This window comes from Mandrillus leucophaeus, unplaced genomic scaffold, assembly GCF_000951045.1.
Source record: "Mandrillus leucophaeus isolate KB7577 unplaced genomic scaffold, Mleu.le_1.0 Scaffold235, whole genome shotgun sequence".
In the NCBI taxonomy this organism is placed as follows: domain Eukaryota; kingdom Metazoa; phylum Chordata; class Mammalia; order Primates; family Cercopithecidae; genus Mandrillus; species Mandrillus leucophaeus.
This window is the reverse complement of record NW_012102421.1, coordinates 323,395-345,589: the sequence shown is the minus strand read 5'-3', so window position 1 is coordinate 345,589 and position 22,195 is coordinate 323,395. Positions and strand designations below refer to the sequence as shown.

Below are 22,195 nucleotides of genomic sequence, written 5' to 3'. Positions count from 1 at the left end.
ATTTTTTTCCTTTGTCTTAACTTTGGATTCTTAAGATTTTTTTCTTTCGTCTTAACTTTGGATAACCTGATGACAATGTGCCTAGGTAAAGATTTTTTTGTGATGAATTTCCCAGGTGTTTTTTGTGCTTCTTGTATTTGCACGTCTAGGTCTCTAGCTAGGTTGGGGAAGTTTTCCTCGATTATTCCCCCAAATATGTTTTCCAAGCTTTTAGAATTCTCTTCTTGCCCAGGAACACCCATTATTCTTAGGTTTGGTCATTTAACATAATCCCAGGCTTCTTGGAGGATTTGTTCATATTTTCTTATTCTTTTTTCTTTGTCTTTTTTGGATTGGGTTAATTCAAAGACCTTGTCTTTGAGCTCTGAATTTCTTTCTTCTACTTGTTCAATTCTATTGCTGAGACTTTCCAGAGCATTTTGCACATCTAAAAGTGTTTCCAAAGTTTCCTGAATTGTGGATTGTTTTTCTTTAAGCTGTCTATTTTATTGAATATTTATCCCTTCACTTCTTGAATCATTTTTTGGATTTCCTTGCATTGGGCTTCACCTTTCTCTGGTCCCTCCCTGATTAGCTTAGTAACTAACCTCCTGAATTCTTTTTCAGATAAATCGGAATTTCTTCTTGGTTTGGATCCATTGCTGGTGAACCAGGATGATTTTTGGGGGGTGTTGAAGGGCCTTGTTTTATCATATTACCAGAGCTGGTTTTTTGGTTCCTTCTCATTTGGGTAGGCTCTGTCAGAGGGAAGGTCTAAGGCTGAAGGCTGTTGTTCAGATTCTTTTGTCCCTTGGGGTGTTCCCTTGATGTAGTACTCTCCCCCTTTTCCTATGGGTATGGCTCCTGTAAGCCAAACTGCAGTGATTGTTGTCTCTCTTCTGAGTCTAGCCAGCCAGTGCGTCTACCCAGCTCCAGGCTGGTACTGGGAGTTGTCTGTACAGAGTCCTGTGATGTGGACCATCTGTGGGTCTCTCAGCCATGGATACTAAGGGAGGAAACCACCCCTCATATTGTCTTATGCTCAATTTCTGCCTCCAAAGAAAGAAGAAGTAAAAATTAAAAGGCAGAAATGAAATCCACAAGCAGACAGCCCGGTGCCACACCCTGGGTCTGGTAGTTAAAGATCGACCCCTGACCTAAGGTTATGTTATCTATAGACTACAGACATTTTATGGTAAAGCACTGTGAAGGTCCCTGTCCTGTTCTGTTCCATTCTAATTAGCTGTGCATGCAGCCCCCAGTCACGTGCCCCCTGCTTGCTCAATTGATCACGACCCTCTCACATGGACCCTCTTCGAGTTGTGAGCCCTTAAAAAGGGACAGGAATTGCTCACTTGGGGAGCTCAGTTGTTGGAGATGTGAGTCTTGCTGAAGCTCCCAGCTGAATAAAGCCCTTTCTTCTTTAACGCAGTGTCTGAGGAGTTTTGTCTGTGGCTCGTCCTGCTACATTTCTTGGTTCCCTGACCGGGAAGTGAGGTGATTGGTGGATGGTCAAGGCAGCTCCTTAGGTGGCTTAAGCCTGCCCTATGGAACATCCCAGTGGGGGACTCTGACCAGCCTGAGCGATGCGGATCCTGAGAGCACTCCCGGGTAGGCATTTGCCCCTGTGGGATGCCTCGCCAGAGCAGTGTGTAGCAGGCCACCATGGAGGATCAATGCAGTGGCTGAACACCAGGAAGGAACTGGTACTTGGAGTCTGGACTTCTGAAACTTGGTAAGACTAGTCTTGAGAACTTGCCTACTCCATATGAGTGGAAGCGTGGCCTGATCGCCCACAGCATGCCTTTATTGGCACTTTGGTTTTGGTTTTGACTTGGTTTAAATTGCTTGACAGGGCTGGTCTTGGGAACTCGCCTACTCCATTTCAGTGGAAGCGTGGCCTGATCACCCACGGTGCGTCTGTACCGGCACTTTGGTTTTGGTTTTTGACTTGACTTGGATTGCTTGATACTGTGGTTTTGGTTTTGACCTGGCTTAGATTTCTTGATACTCTGATTTTAGTTTTTGATTCTGGTTTGGCATGAACTGTAAAAGTGTGTGTGTGCCCTTTTTACCCATTCTTTGTTTTGTGTTGTGTGTGTGGTGTGAGCATGGTGTTTTGTCTCGAGAAAACATGGGTCAGGCACAAAGTAAGCCCACCCCACTAGGAACTATGTTGAAAAATTTCAAAAAGGGATTTAAGGGAGACTGTGGAGTCATCATGACACCAGGAAAACTTAGAACTTTGTGTGAGATAGACTGGCCAGCATTAGAGGTGGGTTGGCCATCAGAAGGAAGCCTGGACAGGTCCCTTGTCGTGAAGGCACGGCACAGGGTAACCTGTTAGTCAGGGTACCCAGATCAGTTCCCATATATAGATTCTTTGTTACAGTTAGTTTTGAACCCCTCACAGTGGTTAAGAGGACAGGCAGAAGCAGTACTAGTAGCAAAGGGACAGTTAGTTAAGGAAGGTCCTTGCTCCACCTGCCGAGGGAAGTCAGCACCAAAAAGTCCTGTCCGACCCAACACCAGAAGAATCATGGCAGGAACTGGTACCAGTAATACCCCCTCTTTATCAGGAGGTAGGGCTCCCCACCCCTGAGCCCACAGCACCTCCACCTCCACCAGATGACCACACCCCTAGACCACCCAGAGTAGACAAGAGAGGAAGTGAAGCTGCGGGAGAAACTCCTCCCTTGGCAGCTCGCTTGCAGCCCAAAACTGGAATCCAAATGCCCCTGAGAGAGCAGCGATATACTGGGGTAGATGAGGATGGACACATGGTGTAAAGGCATGCCTTTCAACCTTTCACCTCTGCTGACCTCCTCACTTGGAAAAATAATACTCCATCTTACACTGAAAAGCCTCAAGCTTTAATTGACTTGCTCCAAACTATTATACAGACTCATAATCCTACTTGGGCTGATTGCCACCAGCTGCTCATGTACCTCTTTAATACAGATGAAAGGCGAAGAGTGCTCCAGGCGGCAACTAAGTGACTAGAGGAGCACGTCCCAGCTGATTACCAAAACTCCCAAGAATATATAAGAATTCAACTGCCAGGAACAGACCCCCAATGGGACCCGAACGAGGGACCAGATATGGAGAGGCTAAGACGGTACCGTGAGGCATTAATAGAAGGTCTAAAGAAAGGGGCTCAAAAGGCTACAAATGTAAATAAGGTCTCTGAGGTCATCCGAAGAAAAGAGGAGGGTCCAGCGCAATTCTATGAAAGACTGTGTGAGGCTTACGGTATGTAAACTCCTTTTGATCCAGATAGCTGTGAAAATCAGCGCATGATTAACATGGCCTTAGTTAGTCAAAGCACAGATGATATCAGGAGAATATTGCAGAAACAGGCTGGGTTTGTGGATATGAATACCTCACAGTTACTGGAAATAGCCAATCAAGTGTTTGTGAATAGAGATGAAACAAGCCACAGAGAAAGCCGTAAGGAAGGTGAATGCCAGGCTAGGTGAAACGCTAACTTACTGGCCGTGGCCATTAAAGGGAATTCCACTGAAAGGAAAGGGAAAGAGGGGTTCAGGGAAGAATACCTAGTTTAATCGCCCATGCTTGCAACGTAACCAATGCGCCTATTGTAAGGAAATAGGACATTGAAAAGATAAGTGTCCCCAACTGAAGGAAAAGCAAGATGGTTTGGAACAAAATACCTCAGATAAAGACGAGGGAGCTTTGTTAAATCTGGCTGAAGGGCTACTGGACTGAAGGGGACCAGGCTCAAATGCCCCCAAGGAGCCCACGGTCAGGATTACAATTGGGGGCAAGGATATTAAGTTTTTGGTCGATACTGGTGCTGAACATTCAGTAGTGACCACCCCAGTCGCCCCCTTATCCAGGAAACCCATTGATATAATTGGAGCAACAGGAGTTTCCACTAAGCAGGCTTTCTGTCTACCACGGGCCTGCTCGGTGGGGGGACATGAGATAGTTCACCAGTTCTTGTACATGCCTGGTTGTTCCTTGCCCTTGCTGGGAAGAGACTTGCTTAGCAAGCTGAGAGCCACCATCTCCTTTACAAAACAGGGCTCTTTACAGCTAAAGTTACCGGGAACAGAGTTATCATGGCCCTTACAGTCCCCCGGGAAGAAAGATGGAGACTTTGTCTAACCAAGCCAGGCCAAGAGATAAAACCAGCTCTGGCTAAGTGATGGTCCCGAGTATGGGCAGAGGATAACCCTCCGGGACTGGCGGTCAACCAAGCCCCCGTACTCATAGAAGTTAAGCCTGGGACCCAACCAATTAGACAAAAGCAGTATCCAGTTCCCAGAGAAGCTCTCTAAGGAATCCAGGTTCATCTCAGGTGCTTGAAAGCCTATGGAATTATAGTTCCTTGCCAGTCTCCGTGGAACACCCCCCTCCTGCCTGTCCCTAAGCCAGGGACCAAGGACTACCGGCCAGTACAGGACTTGCGCTTGGTCAACCAAGCTACAGTGACTCTGCACCCAACAGTTCCTAACCCTTACACATTGTTAGGGCTGCTGCCAGCTGAGGACAGCTGGTTTACCTGTCTAGAGTTAAAAGATGCCTTCTTTAGCATCAGAATAGCTCCTGAGAGCCAGAAGCTGTTTGCCTTTCAGTGGGAAGATCGGGAGTCAGGTGCCACTACTCAGTACACTTGGACCTGGCTTCCCCAAGGGTTCAAGAACTCCCCTACTATCTTTGGGGAGGCCCTGGCTCGAGACCTGCAAAAGTTTCCTGCTAAAGACCTAGGCTGCGTCTTGCTCCTGTACGTGGATGACCTTCTGCTGGGACACTCCATGGCAGTTAGGTGCACAAAAGGGACTGATGCCCTGCTTCAGCACCTGGAGGACTGTGGGTATAAGATGTCCAAGAAGAAAGCTCAGATCTGCAGACAACAGGTACGCTACCTGGGATTCACTATTCAGAAAGGGGAGTGCAGCCTGGGGTCAGAAAGAAAGCAGGTCATCTGCAGCCTACCGGAACCTAAAACCAGAAGGCAAGTGAGGGAATTCCTAGGAGCTGTGGGGTTTTGCAGATTATGGATTCCAAACTTTGCAGTACTAGTACTAGCCAAACCTTTGTACGGGGTTACAAAGTAGGGTGACCGGGAGCCTTTTGAATGGGGGTCTCTACAACAGCAAGCCTTTTGTAAGTTAAAGGAAAAAGTTTTGTTGGCCGCAGCCCTAGGACTACCCAATTTGACAAAGCCCTTTACACTCTTTGTGTAAGAAAGAGAAAAAATGGCAGTTGGAGTTTTAACCCAGACTGTGGGGCCCTGGCCAAGGCCAGTGGCCTATCTCTCAAAAAAACAACTAGATGGGGTTTCCAAAGGCTGGCCACCATGTCTAAGGGCCCTGCCAGCAACAGCCCTGTTAGCACAAGAAGCAGATAAACTAACCCTGGGGCAAAACTTGAATATAAAGGCTCCCCATGCTGTGGTAACTTTGATGAATACCAAAGGACATCATTGGCTAACAAATGCTACATTAACCAAGTACCAAAGCTTGCTATGTGAAAATTCCCACATTACTGTTGAAGTCTGTAACACCCTAAACCCCACCACCCTGCTCCCAGTATCAGAGAGCCCAGTTGAGCATAACTGTGTTGAGGTGTTGGACTCAATTCATTCTAGCAGACCTGACATTCAGGACCAGTCATGAACATCAGTAGGCTGGGAGTTATACGTGGACGGGAGCAGCTTCGTTAACCCACAAGGAGAAAGATAGGCAGGATATGAGGTGATAACTTTGGATACTGTCATTGAAGCCAAACTGTTGCCACAGGGCATTTCAGCCCAGAAGGCTGAGCTCATTGCTTTAACTCGGGCTCTAGAACTCAGTGAAGGTAAGATGGTAAACATCTACACTGAGTCTCGATATGCCTTTCTAACCCTCCAAGTGCATGGAGCATTATATAAGGAAAAGGGTCTGTTAAACTCTGGGGGAAAGGACATAAAACATCAACAAGAAATTCTACGATTATTAGAGGCAGTGTGGAAACCTCAGGCGGTGGCAGTCATGCACTGCAGGGGACCCCAGCAAGCCTCCATCTCAGTGGACTTAGAAGACTCTCGAGCTGATTCAGAAACTCGAAAAGCAGCATCTACCCCTTACCAGGCATCAGTAGTAGCCCCCTTACTCCCTCAAACACCTGACCTGGTACCTACCTATTCTAAGGAAGAAAAAGACTTCTTCCAAGCAGAAGGGGGGCAAGTAATAAAAGGAGGATGGATCAGACTGCCAGATGGGAGGATAGCTGTGCCATAGTTGCTGGGAGCCACAGTAGTATTGGCCATGCACGAAACCACTCACCTAGGTCAAGAGTCACTTGAAAAATTGTTAGGTCGGTACTTCTACATCTCGCACTTGCCAGCCCTTGCCGAAGCAGTAGCACAACAGTGTGTTACCTGCCGACAGTACAATGCGAGGCAAGGCCGCAGTGTTCCACCCAGCATACAAGCTTATGGAGCGGCTCCTTTTGAGGATCTTCAGGTGGATTTCACAGAAATGCCAAAATGTGGAGGTAACAAGTATTTGCCGGTTCTTGTGTGTACTTACTCTGGGTGGATGGAGGCTTATCCAACACGAACTGAAAAGGCCTATGAGGTAACCCGTGTGCTTCTCTGAGATCTTATTCCTAGGTTTGGACTGCCCTTACGAATCAGCTCAGATAACAGGCCGGCATTTGTGACTGAGTTGGTACAGAAGACAGCAAAAGCATTAGGAATCACTTGGAAGCTACATGCCACCTACCGACCTCAAAGTTCAGGAAAGGTGGAGCAAATGAATCGGACTGTCAAAAATAGTTTAGGGAAAATATGTCAGGAAACAGGATTAAAGTGGATAAAGGCCCTTCTTATAGTATTGTTTAAAATTAGATGCACTCCTTCTAAGAAAATAGGATACTCCCCTTATGAAATACTGTATCATAGGCCTCCTCCTATACTACAGGGGCTTCCAGGCACTCCCCGAGAGTTAGGTGAAATTGAATTACAGCGACAGCTACAGGCTTTAGGAAAAATTGCACAAACAATCTCAACTTGGGTAAATGAGAGATGTCCCATCAGCTTATTCTCCCCAGTTCACCCTTTCTCTCCAGGTGATCGCGTGTGGATCAAGGACTGGAATATAGCCCCTTTGCAGCCACGGTAGAAAGGACCTTAGACGATCATCCTGACCACCCCCACGGCTGTAAAGGTAGAAGGAATCCCAACCTGGATCCACCACAGCCGTGTGAAACCTGCAGCCGATGAAACCTGGGAGGCAAAACTGAGCCCGGACAACCCCTGCAAAGTGACTCTGAGGAGGACGACAAGCCCTGCTCCAGTCACACCCAGAAGCTGACTGGTCTACGCATGGCCGAAACATGAGGAGAATCATCATAGGACTCATTTTCCTTATAATTTGGACTCGTATAGTGAAAACTTCCACTGATTTTCCCCGCGTGGAAGACTGCTCTCAGTGTATACATGAGGTTACCAAGGTAGGACAACTAGTTAAAACAATCTTTCTGTTCTATAGTTACTATGAATGCCTAGGAACTTTAAAAGGAATATGTTTATATAATGACACTCAGTACAAGATATGTATGTTATGACCCCTCTGAGCCTCCCATGTCCACAGTTTTTGAAGTAAGATTAAGGACTGAAGACTGGTGGGGACTCATAAATGATGCAAGTAAAGTATTAGCCAGAACAGAAGAAAAAGGGGTGCCCAAATGATAATCTTGAAATTTGATGCCTGTGCCATTATTAATAGCAATAAGTTAGGAAAGGGATGTGGCTCTTTTAGTTGGGAGAAAGGCTATATGACCGAAAATAGGTACATTTGTCATGAATTAGGACTGTGTGGAAATGAATGTGGATACTAGTCTTGTGTCATTTGGGCCACTTGGATAAAAAATGAAAAGGATCCAGTTCACCTTCAGAAAGGAAAAAATGGCCCTTCCTGTACTAAGGGACAATGTAACCCCTTAGAGCTAGTAATAAACAATCCCCTTGATCCTCGCTGGAAAAAAGGGGAGCGTGTGACCTTAGGAATCGATGGGGCCGGACTATATCTTGGTTTGAGGAGAAGTTTACAAATGCTCTCCGGAACCAGTGTTTCAAACTTTCTATGATGAACTAAATGTACCAGTACCAGAAATTCCAGGAAAAACAAGAAATGTGTTTTTGCAATTAGCCAAGCATGTAGCCCAGTCTCTCAATATCACTTCATGTTATATATATAGAGGAACCGTAATGGGAGATCAATGGCCATGGGAAGCTCGAGAATTAGTACCTACAGACCCAGTTCCTGATGAATTCCAGCTCAAAAGAATCAACCTGATAATTTCTGGGTCCTAAAAGCCTCAATTATTGGACAATATTGCATAGCTAGAGAAGAAAAAGAATTCACTCACCCCGTAGGACGACTTAGTTGTCTGAGACAGAAACTGTATAATGGTACCACAAAAACAGTCACTTGGTGGAGTTCAAATCAAACAGAGAGGAATCCATTTAGCAAATTTCCAAAGTTGCAAACTGTGTGGACCCACCTGGAGTCCCACCGGGACTGGACAGCACCCACTGGATTATACTGGATATGTAGGCATAGAGCTTATGCCAGATTACTTGACTACTGGGCAGGTAGTTGTGTTATTGGCACTATTAAACCATCTTTCTTCCTACTGCCCATAAAAACAGGTGAACTCCTGGGCTTCCCTGTCTATGCGTCCTGTGAAAAGAGAAGCATAGCTATAGGAAAGTGGAAAGATGGTGAATAGCTCCCTGAGAGAATCATACAATATTATGGCCCTGCTACTTGGGCACAAGACAGCTCGTGGGGATACCGGACCCCCATTTATATGATCAACCAAATCATATGGTTACAAGTTGTCTTACAAGTAATCACTAATAAAACTGGCAAAGCCTTCACTGTTCTGGCCCTGCAAGAAACTCAGATGAGAAATGCTACCTATCGAAATAGATTGGCTCTCAGCTACTTGCTAGCAGCTGAAGGAAGGGTCTGTGGGAAATTTAACCTTATTAATTGCTGTCTACAAATAGATGATCAAGGGCAAGTAGTTGAAGACATAGTTAGAGATATGACAAAACTGGCACACGTGCCCATGCAAGTGTGGCATGGATTTGATCCTGGGGACATGTTTGGAAAATGGTTCCCAGCACTAGGAGGATTTAAAACTCTTTTAATAGGAGTTATAATAATAATAGGAACCTACCTACTGCTCCCTTGTTTGATACCTGCACTTCTTCAAATGATAAAAAGCTTCATCACTACCTTAGTTCACCAAAATGCTTCAGCACAAGTATACTATATGAATCACTATTGATCTGTCTTGCAAGAAGACATGGGTAGTGAAAATGAAAGTGACAACTCCCACTAATAAAATGAGTGAGGTCTCAAAAGGGGGAAATATGGGAGGAGACCACCCCTCATATTGTCTTATGCCCAATTTCTGCCTCCAAAGAAAAAAGAGGTAAAAACTAAAAGGCAGAAATGAAATCCACAGGCAGATGGCCCGGTGCCACACCCTGGGCCTGGTAGTTAAAGATCAACCCCTGACCTAATGAGTTATATTTTCAATAGATTACAGACATTGTATAGAAATGCACTGTGAAAATCCCTATCTTGTTTTGTTCCGATCTTATTACTGGTGCATGCAGCCCCCAGTCATGTACCCACTGCTTGCTCAATCGATCATGACCCTCTCACACATACCCCCTTAGAGTTGTGACCCTTAAAAGGGACAGGAATTGCTCACTCCGGGAGCTCAACACTTGAGACAGGAATCTTGCCAATGCCCCCAGCCAAATAAACCCCTTCCTTCTTTAACTCAGTGTCTGAGGAGTTTTGTTTGCAGCTCATCCTGCTACAGTACCAGCCCCTGTTCCGGTGGAGGTGGTGGAGGGTGAAATGGACTCCATGAGGATCCTTGGCTTTGGTGATTTAATGCTCTATTTTTGTGCTTGTTGGTCTCCTGCGAGGAGGTGGCACTTTCCAGAAAGCATCAGTGCGAGAGGGAGTGATGGTGGGCAGCGTCCTAGAACTCCCAAGATTAAATGCCCTTTGTCTTCTGCTACCAGGGTGGATAGAGAAGGACCATCAGGTTGGGGCGGGGCTAGGAGTGTCTGAGCTCAGACTATCCATGGGTGGGTGTTGCTGTGGCTGCTGTGGAGGGTGGGAGAGAGATTTCCAGGTCACTGGAGTTGTGTACCTAGGAGAATTATGGCTGCCTCTGCTGAGTCATGCAGGTTGTCAGGGGAGTGGAGGAAGCTGGCAGTCACAGGCCTCACCCAGCTCTGATGCAAACTGGAAGGCTGGTCTCACTCCCACTTCCTCCACACCCACCAACAGCCCTGAGTCTGTTTCCAGGCAGAGGGCAAGGGGGCTTGAAAATTTGCCTGAGGCTTTCCACCTCCCAGCTGAGAAAGAAAAGGACTTTCGTTCTTCACCCTCCTGTGAAGTTTGCATGCTGGATTTGTGACTTCCCTGAGTTCTGGCAAGAGGCTCCTCTGGCTGACCTCCTGATAGATCCCCATGGTGTCAGGCAGGAATGGGCTGCTGGGGACCCAGCAAGCTCCCAGGGCCTTCCAGCTGCTTCCTCTACCCCTGTATTTTGCTTGGCTCTCTAACTTGACTCAGCTTCAGCTAAAGTCGGAAACTTCTCCTGCACACAGACCTTCAGCTTCTCCAGCGGGGGTGTGTGTTCCAGAGAGGAGAGTCTCCTTTTCCCACTTCTGCAGTTGGGGCAGTCAGAATATTTGGAGTGTTTCCTGGGTCCTGCAGGAGCAGTCGGCTTCCTTCAGAGGGTCTGTGGGTCCTCTCGGGATTCATCATGTAATATTTTGAAACACTACATAATTATTTAAGATTCTAACATACACAATCTAATCCTTATGATTCTTATAAATGTATGTAAAATAAGGCAGGTATATAATGAAACTTTGACCAATGTTTCTATAAAGCAAAAGTCTGCAAACTATAGCTTGTGTGTGCCACTTGTTTTTGAAAATTAAGTGTTATTGGTACATAGCCCCACCCATTTACTTATGTATTGTCTATGGCTGCATTTGTACTATATGCAGAGTTTAGTAGTTGAGACAGTTGACCTGCAAAACCATAAATAATCACTATCTGGCATTTTACAGAAAAGTTAGCCAACCACTGCTATAAAGACTCAAACCTTATTTTTTGGTGAAAAACTAAAAAAAAAAAAAAAAGGAAATAGACTAGTGAAACTTATTTTATTCCTAGGTTAGTTTATTTCTAGTTCAAAAATAAACTGTAATTGCTGTAAGAAATGTCAACCACTTACCTAGGACTTTTGATAATGGGGATGAAGTCTACATATACTAAGTAATAACAAGATAATTATTTTATTGTTCAAAAAAAAGTCAAAAAAATTCCATATTCCTTTTGGGGAAAATTGGCAGGATTTCAAGTATGACCTTTAAGAATTAGGAAAAGACTAGCCTATGCTTTAGGATTAAAACAATCAAATAATTAAGTTAGTTCAATTTTCTGACATATTCTCTATCATCAAAGTGCATCATTGCAAGTTATACATCACTAAAATTACACAGTGAATAATTATTATGATGTGATTATTTAATTCAGTGTCAACTGTCTAAAGGTCTAAAGTGTCACATTAACGTTATAATCTAGATGAACTGAAGAAGAAAGAAAATATTTCTTCATTAGCCCATTTGTTTATGATTCAATTCCTACTCAATGCTAATGATTTCTTCTACCTTCCTATGGAAAATATAAGATTCTAGATTTTTGTATAAGGTGGTTTGCTTTAGCTTGAGATCTGTCAGTGAGAATTATCCCTGGGCAATATCCAGAAATCACATTATTGCTCATAGACCTTGTAGCCTTGATATAATGGAGAACTGTACACTGTCTTCCCTAGTAAGCTCGGATGGTTGTTTCTGATATTGGGACCCATTGTACACTTAGCCAAACCAGTGCCCAAATATGTCCCAAGATTTTTACCTAAGACTTTCCTCAGTATCCACTGGTCATCTGGAAGAATAAACTTCTGAATGGCAGCAACTCATGACCCCTCCTCTGTTGGTACGGAGGTAAATGCAATCTTTGTTGCACAATTTACAATCTTTTTAAGGAAAAAACATAGTTTTGATAATTGAACTGCATGTTCTTGTAAACTTTTAGTGTTATGATGCAAGATCTAATTATTATCAAATATAGTGACACTTGTCCCAAATTCTAAAATTGTTTCAGTTATGCCTTGAGTCAGGGTGACAGAAAAGCTCTGTTGTTTAGATCTTTAGCTTACGGGACATATATCTCTTGTTTTTTTTTCCCAGGGTCTTCTGTAGCTTTTGTATCTCATTTTTAAGTTGGGTACTTTCACCTTGGCATCTCTCCTTCAGTAGTCGGGCCTGTTCCTAAAAAGGGACAAATGGAGACTAAATAAGTGTAGCATTAAGTAAATCTCTATAAGCTATCTAGTTTCCACATGCATTCCTGGGTTTTCTATAGCCAAAAGAGTTCTTGCTTTTTTCCCCCTATTACAAAACCTTTGTGGTCAATCTTAATATATTTGACTTCAAGTCTTCCCTATGCATTATAGACTTTTTAAAACACCTACCTACATACATATTATTATATATACACATAATTGAGAAATAAGGTACTCTCAAAATCTGATGAGGTTTATGAATCTTAGATCAGGAAATTTGGTCTAAGTCTCTACTCCCTGTTGGCAGGGGTAGCAGAAGATAGGCAAGGAAATCCAAGTGCCAGACTTAACATATATAATTTCTGCACATAGCTCCCAACTCAACACAAGCTGTGAGTAGGGCACAGAAAACAGACAGGAGTGGTAGACTGCCCTACAGGTGTGAGGGTTAGGGAGTCCTTCTGCTCATAAAAGTTATCTTAGAGCCAAAGTCATACTAGATGGGATAGAAAAAATATTACTGTGGATTCCATGAAGTGATGAAGATGGGTCAGATATTTACTAGCTGTGTGACACTATAAAAGTTATTTAATATTTTCTGAACCTCTGTTTCCTCTCCTAAGTAATTGGGATGAAGTTCTCACTTCATATGGTATTAAGCAAGAGATATAGATAAGGCATTTTTATGATGCCTAGTATATGAGAGTCATAAGTGGAAGGATATACTAAAAAAGGACTGAATGTGACATGCTGCAAATAAAGTTTTAGTGACCACATGTAGGCAGTGGCCACTTCAAGTCAGATAGACAGAAACAAGAAGGTACAAGTGAGCAAGCAGAATCCTTCCCCTGGGCTTTATGTTCTCTCTGCCATACTAAGTTTGTGATCAGGAAGAACAGACAGAAAACAGAAAAACAAACAACAAGGTGATGCATTTGGATACCTGAAGTTTACTAGTGAGGGTCTTCTCTTGCTCTTCCAGCAACTGGGCCCTCTCCCTCTCTATCTTCTCAGTCAATTGTTTCACATGTTCCTGATAACTCTTCTCTTTCTCTTCCATCATCTGCTGATACTTTATTTGCATTTCCTCCACCATTTTTGCTGAAGCCTGTGCAGATTCAGCTTTTGCATGTTCCACTGTGGAGGAAAAGGAAGAAAAAAAGTTTGTGTGGGGTTATCTTATTACCTCATTCTTTGTTATAAACTTACTTGCCATTGTTGCTGCTGACTGCATATGACCTACTCAGAGATGACCTCAATAAGTAAGACACGTCTTGCTTTAGTTTATGGAAGTTAGGTTTATCCAGTCAAATTATTTAAAATTTGAAAAGCTTTAGGATAAGCTGATCCTTTGACTTGCTCCTCACCTTCAATCTCCTTTTCCTTTTTTGTGAGAATCTTGTCTGTCTGTAGAATTGCATCAGTCACAGACTCCTTGGATTTCAAGTATGTCTGCAGAATCTCTTCAGCCTTAGGACCCAGAGAACACAGAGTGAGAAGTAGGAAATGGCTGTAAGCAGGTGTTCCTGTTCGTCTGTCAACCATCTTTTCTTCTGAGAATTCTTCCTCTTGGTGTGCCTGGTAGTCAAGATTCTCTATCACAGGGCCAGATACATGCTCCAAGCTGGCCAATCAGATGACCTTACTTAGCAGAATCTTATTTAGGAGGATGATATAGATACTGGGAAATAAGATTCCCTGTTCTTTTCAAATTGAGGGCTCTAAATTTAATGCTGTGGTTCCAAATGGGCTGAGCTGACTGGAGAATGAAGCCCTCCTTGAGAGAGCAAGTCAGAGTGATTCAGATAGAGGGAGGAAGAGAGGGAGGGAATTGTGGGGAATGCAGGGAGGACATCAGGCAGAGAGACAGATCATGACATTATTTGAAATCTTGGATCCAGATGTCCTTTAAATCCAGTTTGAAACCTAAAACAATGAATTACCAATTTTTTTTTAAGCAACCATCATTGGGTTTTTGTCTCTTGGAACAGAAAAAAATTCAGCTGTAATGATCATGACAACAACTTGGTGGTTAATCTGATAATTGAATTTATAACTCAATAGTTAATTGACTACACTCTCTAATTAATTAACTACCTTTTTTTTTTTTTTTTTTTTTGAGACAGAATCTTGCTCTGTTGCCAGGCTGGAGTGCAGTGGCACGATCTCAGCTCACTGCAACCTCCGCCTCCTGGGTTCAAGTGATTCTCCTGCCTCAGCCTCCCAAGTAGCTGGAATTACAAGCACCCGCCACCACGCTCAGCTAATTTTTGTATTTTTAGTAGAGATGGGGTTTCACCATGTTGGGCAGGATGGTCTTGATCTCTTGACCTCATAATCTGCCTGCCTCGGCCTCTCAAAGTGCTGGGATTACAGGCATGAGTCACTGTGCCCGGCCTAATTAACTAATTTTTGAAAGAAAGAGTCTGGCTCTGTTGCCCAGGCTAGAGTGCTATGGTGCAGTCTTGGTTCACTGAACCTCCCGGGCCCAAGCAATTCTCCTGCCTCAACCTTCTGAGTACCTGGGACTACAGGCATGTGCCACAGTGCCCGGCTAATTTTTATATTCTTACGAGAGACAGGTTTCGCCATGTTGCTCAGGCTGGTCTTAAACTCCTGAGCTCAAGCAATCTGCCTGCCTCTGCCTCCCAAAGTGTTAGGATTACAGGCTTGAGCCACCGCACCCGCTGACTGCACTTCCTTTGATGAGCACCTGGGACATATCTGGTGTAACAGTCTCCCTGCATATGTTATTGAATGAAAGCATGAATGTTATACAGACAAAAAAGCACACCTGTGTGCAACGAGACTTGGTCACCTTAGTGTTTGTAGGAGGCAGGTCAGCAGATTTCCATAATTGACAGATGAATCTTGGTTACCTGTATCCCCTTCCTTGGTTCCTCATGGTACTTTTTCTTCAGGTCTTGTAGCTTCTGAATAAAGAGACAATAGCCACCTGGTTTCGAATAAATTCCCATCTTCACTTCCTCTTCTAGAGGGCTGAAAATGTCCTGAAGTAAAGCTGAGCAACGATCTGATGATGCTTCCTGATTCTGTTTACAAAAGTCATCCCGCTTTTTTACTAGCTGGACCTTTAATGTAAAAGCACGAAGTAAAAAGAATAACAGGGAAAGGATGTGAGCTTGACCTCAGAATTTTGGGAAAGACTTCTGAAAATAAAAAGTCAATGACTCTGGAGAAACTGACAGACTCCTCAGCAGGAGCACCCTCTTCCTCCTGACCCCACTTTCTACTGAAGTCGCTTTCTTTTTGGAGGTGAGATTCAGGGCTGAGATTGATAGCTTTATGTCAACTGTTAGAGGAAAACTCTGCTTTTGCATATTGGACTAATGATTTCATATGGAATAAATGTGGTTGAACAGAACCCTGCTCAAGATAACTAAGAAGAAAATTTTCTTTGCATTTGGCTAGAATATCAAATCAGTCTGAGAAGAGTGGGCATGTAATTTGATTAGAAGCTCTGATTGTCAGTTACATGAATTTAATAAAGGGAAGACCCTTTATTGATAAGCAATGTTTTTAAACTTTGAGTCTGAAGTAATAAAATTGTTTTTTTCTGATGATTACGATTACCAAGAGCTAGTTGTCACCATTTTAAAATCTAGAATAATTATTTCTCTCAAAATAAATACCAATTTCATTTCTTAGTAGTATTTTACCTTCCAAAATCCAAATTCATGTAAACGTGACAGAAAAATTACCGCTAATTTCTTTTGAAACAGATGGTCCACATCCTTGAAAGAGTTCTTCATAAATACTTCAGTGGCCTCCCTCTCACTGTCCCTGTGCAGGTCTAGCAGCTCCTGGAGGGTTTCCGTGGGCAGCTGCACCTTCTGGCCCATCTGCTGGTCATAGTGAGCAATGGCTTTTTGCACTGCAACTGAGTTCTCTATCTGAGCCAAGGCCAGGATTGCGTTCTCCATGCAGGGCAGATCCCCACTGCTGATAGCATCAATATAGGTCAGCACCAGGCTTTCTAGACCTACATATAGAGAACAAACGATAATGTTTCTTGTACTAAAGAAAATTCTGTATTCTGTGTAATTCTGAACATGTCAATTTCCACCTATTTTCCTCACAGCATCAAGGTCCTCAGAATCAACTGGAAGCTTGCTGGAAATGCCTATTGTCAGCCTCTGTCCCAGATCTACTGAATTAGACTTTTCTCTTTGGGTAAGATCCCCAAATGATATGTATGCATACTGACATTTGAGAATCCTTGTTCTAAATGACATAGGCCTGTGTTAGTTGAATGTTTGCATCCATTTCAGCCCCAAGCACCATCAGAAAAGGAACCCATAGCTATTTCATTTATGACTGTATCCTCAGCCTATTCACAGTAGCATTTGATCAATACTTGTGGAACAAATGATACTCTCCTAGTCAAAAGGAGTCCTCCATTTGGTTTATTTTAGCACAGCATTGTCAAAGTAAACTTTCTGTAATGATAGAAGTGTTCTGTATGTGCTGTTCAGTAAGCTAGCCACTGAGAACATGTAAATATAAGCCCCTGAAATATAGCCATGTGAATTGACATTAATTTTTCCTTATATTAATTGATTTACATTTACATTTAGATAGTCCCACTTGTCTAATGGCTACTGTACAGTACAGGCCCAGTTTACTGTGGCAATTTTAAGTAATAAAACTTTTTTCCTTTGCTTTTCCTATCCTATCCCACCAAGAAAGTTGACCAACAAAATCTATTAGAAATGTTGGTGTCATCTAGAGTTTAACACAAATGTAGCAGTAGATTGGAATTTTTCAATGCTAAAACTAGGTGGAGTTATTCCATGCTCCTTTCATATTTTTTTTTTCCTCTGTCACCCATGCTGGAGTGCAGTGGCGTGATCTCATCTCACTGCAACCTCTGCCTCCCAGGTTCAAGCAATTCTCCTGCCTCAGCCTCCCAAGTAGCTGGGATTACAGGCATGTGCCACCATGCCTGTCTAATTTCTTTTGTATGTTTAGTAGAAACATGGTTTTGCCATGTGGGCTAGGTTGGTCTCAAACTCCTGGCCTCAAGTGATCTGCCCTCCTCGGCCTCCCATAGTGCTGAGATTACAGGTGTGAGCCATCACGCCTGGCCATCCTTTAGTTTTAACAATGAGCAGAAGTACTAGGAAGGGGACTTACGAGGCCCGTTGACCTTGATGCCTCCTGAAAGAGTTTTAGTTTTGGAATTGCTAAAGATGTAGGAACAAAAGTCTGCTACTTGTTGCACAAATTCGGGGTCCAGCTCTTCATCATGTAGTTTCTCGAGCTGGGCAAGCTTCTTGCAGTGAACGGGGCGATCAAAGACAAAGCATTTCTTCTTTGGGAAGAACTTCCGGATACAGAGTCGGGGCAGATTAAAATTTTTATCTTTTTCACTGGTACCTAGAAAAACATAATAAAGAAATTTGCCTAATATAAGTGTTTCTATAAAGGGTCAAATAGTAAGTATTTTAGGCTCTGCAGGCTAGGTGGTCTCTTTTCCAAGTACTCAACTCTGTTATTGGAGCATGACAACAGCTTTAGACAATATGTAAATGAATGGGCAGAGCATTCTTCCCAAAAAACCTCATTTAGAAAGACAGCTGGCAGGCAGCATTGGCCATCATTTGTCTTAGGCTGCAGTTTGCCAACATTTGGACTAGTACACTGTTCATGTTTAATCTATGTTCTTTAAATAAATATCCATTGCCTTCATATTTTATGGGTAAATACAGAATCACGAACCCTACATAAGGAGATAAAATTTACCTAAATTATACAATAGGGGAAAATGAAAGAAAAAGAAACTTATTTTAGAACACAGGAGAATATAATTTAAAATCTAGTCTATTAATTTAGATATTCAGCAAGCATTCATTCCTTTTTTCCTTTTTTCAAAAAACCTTTTTGATTGCTAATAGCAAGCATTAATTCTTAAGAATAGCAAGCTAGAGATATAGAAAACTATAAATGTGAGAAAACTATCAATAGTAAACTAAAAAATGATAATTTCCAGTGTTTTGTCATCCTCATTTATCAATGGTACGTCCCTGTTACCTTGTGTTAGCTTCAGGGAATACTCCAGGTACCCATCTGCTGTGAGGGGTTGTCCATCTGCTTCTAAGTCCAGGGAGAAATCTCTCAGTGTCCACACAAAGTCTGGGAAGAAGCTCACAAAGTCAGCTGAATCCTCATTCTCATTCTCTTCAGGTGAAGATTTTGATCGGATTCGATGTGTCAGCTCTGTCACATAGCTGAGTAGCTAACTAAGGAAATGTGACAAAATGAACAGGGACCTCATCCCATATTAAGTTCAACACATTCCCAAACCTTCCATTTTCCTTTGCTCCTAAGTGTCATTTCTAAAGTGGATACATGGGATCGCTCCTCGTACTTGCATTATTTTTTGTTTTCTCCTCTTGAGCTTGATTCATGAAGATTCACAGTTAGGCAGCTGGTTTATGACTACAGGTGTCCCCTCTGACCTTGGTGCTGTTCTGGGTCACAAAGGATACTGCAGTTGGTCCATGGCCTGCTGGTTGATGGTTCCCATGCTATTGTACACGAAGGTGCTGCTCAGGAGGATGGCCAGGGCGAAGATCCAGGAGTCATTTTGGTTGTCACCCTGGAAGTCAAGACACACTGGAGTCAGGAGCAAGTTTCATCGTCACAGCACTTCCCAGAGTAACAGTAGTATAAGTATATCATAAGTTAGAGTTTTCTTTTAAGACTAATGACCCAGGAAAAGAACCCAAATCCAAACAAAATAATTGTTACTCAGCTGATTCTCACTAGGTCCTCTTATGATCATTGGCAGATAATTGCAAAATAAACATTCAAGGTTGGTGGGCATTCTAAGGCCTGAAGTATAATTTAAATTTGCTTAGGCTACTGAATTATAAGTTCTCTGCAGGATAGGACTCAAGACATTGGATTTATTTGTGCTCTCTTCATGCATCTGTGTTAACTCACATAGCTTACAACCTACAGTTAGTAGAATACTGTGTGTTGACCAACATGCTCTTCTAGGATTCTGTCTTATGAACTTTTTTTTTGCTAAGTTTGGCCATATGACATGTACACAGAAATGAAAAGACAAATTATAGTTAAATGCAAATACTTCTTTAAGAAAAAACTAAATGGTGCTTAAAATATTCAGAGAGGAGAGGCTTATTCCAAAATTGAATCTTTGACCCTTACCTTCTTTACATCTCCCAGGCCCTCAGTGTCAAGCAGGACTAGGGTGTGTTCTGGCTTCTTGGGGTGAGGCACACACCACATCCAGATTCCTTTGGTGTGAGATTCCACTGTGGAGCCCAGAGAGAAGCCTGTAAAGAAGAGATGGAATAAGAAGGGCTGGAGGTTTAATAGCAGGTACTTCTGGAAATTGAGGCAAATGTAGCATCATAATTAATGTTAAGAGAGATAACCAAAACCACAATCCGTACTTACCTTACTTATAATCAGAAAAATAGAAAAATTTGAATATCCAGTATATAAATGGATTCAGGACCTTTCATGATAAAAATAATCAACAAGTTAGAAATAGAAAAAAACTGAGGCAGGAGAATCACTTGAACCCAAGAGGCGGAGGTTGCTGTGAGCCGAGATAGCACCACTGCACTCCAGCGTGGGCAACAGAGCAAGACTCTGTCTTTAAAAAAAAAAAAAAGAAGAAGAAGGGTAGGGAAATAGAAAAAAAATTACCTCAACAATATAAAAATATAAAGGACATATATGAAAAATTCATAGCCCACTTCATACTCAATGGTGAAGACTGAAAATTTTCCTCTAATATGGGAACAAGGAAAGGATGCCCACTTTTGCCACTTCTTTTCCACAAAGTACTAAAGGTCCTATCCAGCATAATTAGGTGAGAAAAGGAAACAGAAAGCATCTAAATTGGAAAGGAAGATGTAAAATAATCTGTATTCATTGATGATATGATCTCTGTAGAAAACGTTAAATATTACACAGAACTGTTAGAACTAATAAAAAGAATTCAGCAAAGTTGCAGCATACAAAATTAACATGTAGAAATCAGCTGCATTTCTATACAGTAGCAATGAACAATCCAAAAGGAAATTCTGAAAGCAATCCCATTAAACATACCACCAAAAGGGCAAACTACTTAAGAATAAAATTGACCGGGCACAGTGGCTCATGCTTGTAATCCCAGCACTTTGGGAGGCCGAGGTGGGTGGATCACAAGGTCAGGAGATCGAAACCATCTGGCCAACGTGGTGAAACCCTATCTCTACTAAAAATACAAAAAAAAGTTAGCTGGGTGTGGTGGTGGGCGCCTGTAATCCCACCTACTCGGGTGCCTGAGGCATGAGAATTGCCTGAACCCAGGAGGCGGAGGTTGCAGTGAGCTGAGATTGCTCCACTGCACTCCAGCCTGGCGACAGAGTGAGACTTTGTCACAAAACAAACAAACAAACAAACCCAAAAAACTTAACCATAGAGGGCAATGACTTGTATAATGAAAATTACAAAACTCTTTTTTTTTTTTTTGATACAGAGTGTCACTGTGTCATCCAGGCTGGACTGTGATCACTGCTCACTGTAGCCTTGACCTCCAAGGCTCAAGCAATCTTGCCACCTCAGCCTCCCGAGTAGCTGAGACTACAGGCATGTGCCACTAGGCCTGTCTAATTTTTGTATATTTTGTAGAGATGGGGTTTCATCGTGTTGTCCAGGTTGGTCTCAAATTCTTGAGCTCAAGTGATCTGCTGGTCTCAGCCTCCCAAAGTGCTGGGATTACAGGTGTGAACCACTGCACTTGGCCAAACATTCTTAAAAGAAATTAAGCAAGAGATAAATAATTAGAAAGACATCCTGTAAAAGTGACATACAGATTCAATGCAATCCCTATCAAAATTCCAATGACTTTTTTAATAAATAAAAATATAAAAAATATCCACACTAACTTTCATATGAAATTTCAAGAGTTCTCCAAATTGTCAAAATAATCTCAAAAAGAAAGAAGAAAGTCAGAGGCTCACAGTTTCTGAGTTCTGAAACTTACTGTAAAACCAGGATAATCAGCACAGTTTGGTATTGGCTTAAACACTATTATCAACCAATGGAGTAGAGAACCTAGAAATGAACTCTCATATCTATAGTCAAATAATTTTCAACATGGGTGCTAAGATCATTCAATGCAGAAAGAGGAGTCTCTACAACAAATGACATTGGGAAAACAGTATTCACATGCTCACATGCCAAAAAAAAAAAAAAAAAAAGTTGGACTGTTAGCTTACACAATCCAAAAAGTAACTCAAAATGGATCAAAGAACTAACCATTAGAGCTAAAACTATAAAACTTATGGGAGAAAACAAATGGGAAAAAACAGACAGTGAAAGGAAAAAACAGATAACTTTGACTTCATCAAAATTAAAAACTCCTGTGTATCAAATGACACTATCAACAGCATAAAAAAGGCAACACATGGAATGGAAGAAAACATTTGCTAAACATGTATCTGATAAGGAATTGATATCTAGCAAATATAAAGAATTCCTACAATGCAACACAAACAGATTAAAAAGTAAACAAAGAACTTGAATTGACATTTCTCTAAAGAACGGCCAATAAGCACCTGAAAAGATGTTCAACATTACTAGTTGTTAGGGAAATGGAAATTAAAACCATAGTGAGATACTACTTCACATCCATTAGTATGGTGACTATCAAAAAAATTGAAAAGGGCCAGGCGCAGTGGCTCAAGCCTGAAATCCCAGCACTTTGGGAGACCGAGGCAGGTGGATTACCTGAGGTCAGGAGTTTGAGACTGGCCTG

At 42.4% G+C, this 22,195-nt stretch overlaps 1 protein-coding gene across 2 annotated transcripts in view; it reads right to left on the bottom strand.

Moving 5' to 3' along the window:
* Positions 1 to 11,204: 11,204 nt before the first annotated feature.
* GBP3 (guanylate binding protein 3) overlaps positions 11,205 to 22,195 on the bottom strand; it is a 15,794-nt gene continuing 4,803 nt past the window's right edge. For both annotated transcript variants that reach the window (XM_011982071.1, XM_011982072.1), the window contains 9 exons: positions 19,591 to 19,718; positions 18,906 to 19,015; positions 18,448 to 18,644; positions 17,551 to 17,793; positions 16,116 to 16,396; positions 15,273 to 15,485; positions 13,761 to 13,863; positions 13,337 to 13,530; positions 11,205 to 12,379 (listed from right to left, as the gene is read on the bottom strand). In XM_011982071.1, the coding sequence (XP_011837461.1) occupies positions 12,251 to 12,379; positions 13,337 to 13,530; positions 13,761 to 13,863; positions 15,273 to 15,485; positions 16,116 to 16,396; positions 17,551 to 17,793; positions 18,448 to 18,644; positions 18,906 to 19,015; positions 19,591 to 19,718 (1,598 nt within the window). In that variant the 3' untranslated portion in view covers positions 11,205 to 12,250. The remainder of the gene's footprint in view (positions 12,380 to 13,336; positions 13,531 to 13,760; positions 13,864 to 15,272; positions 15,486 to 16,115; positions 16,397 to 17,550; positions 17,794 to 18,447; positions 18,645 to 18,905; positions 19,016 to 19,590; positions 19,719 to 22,195) is intronic.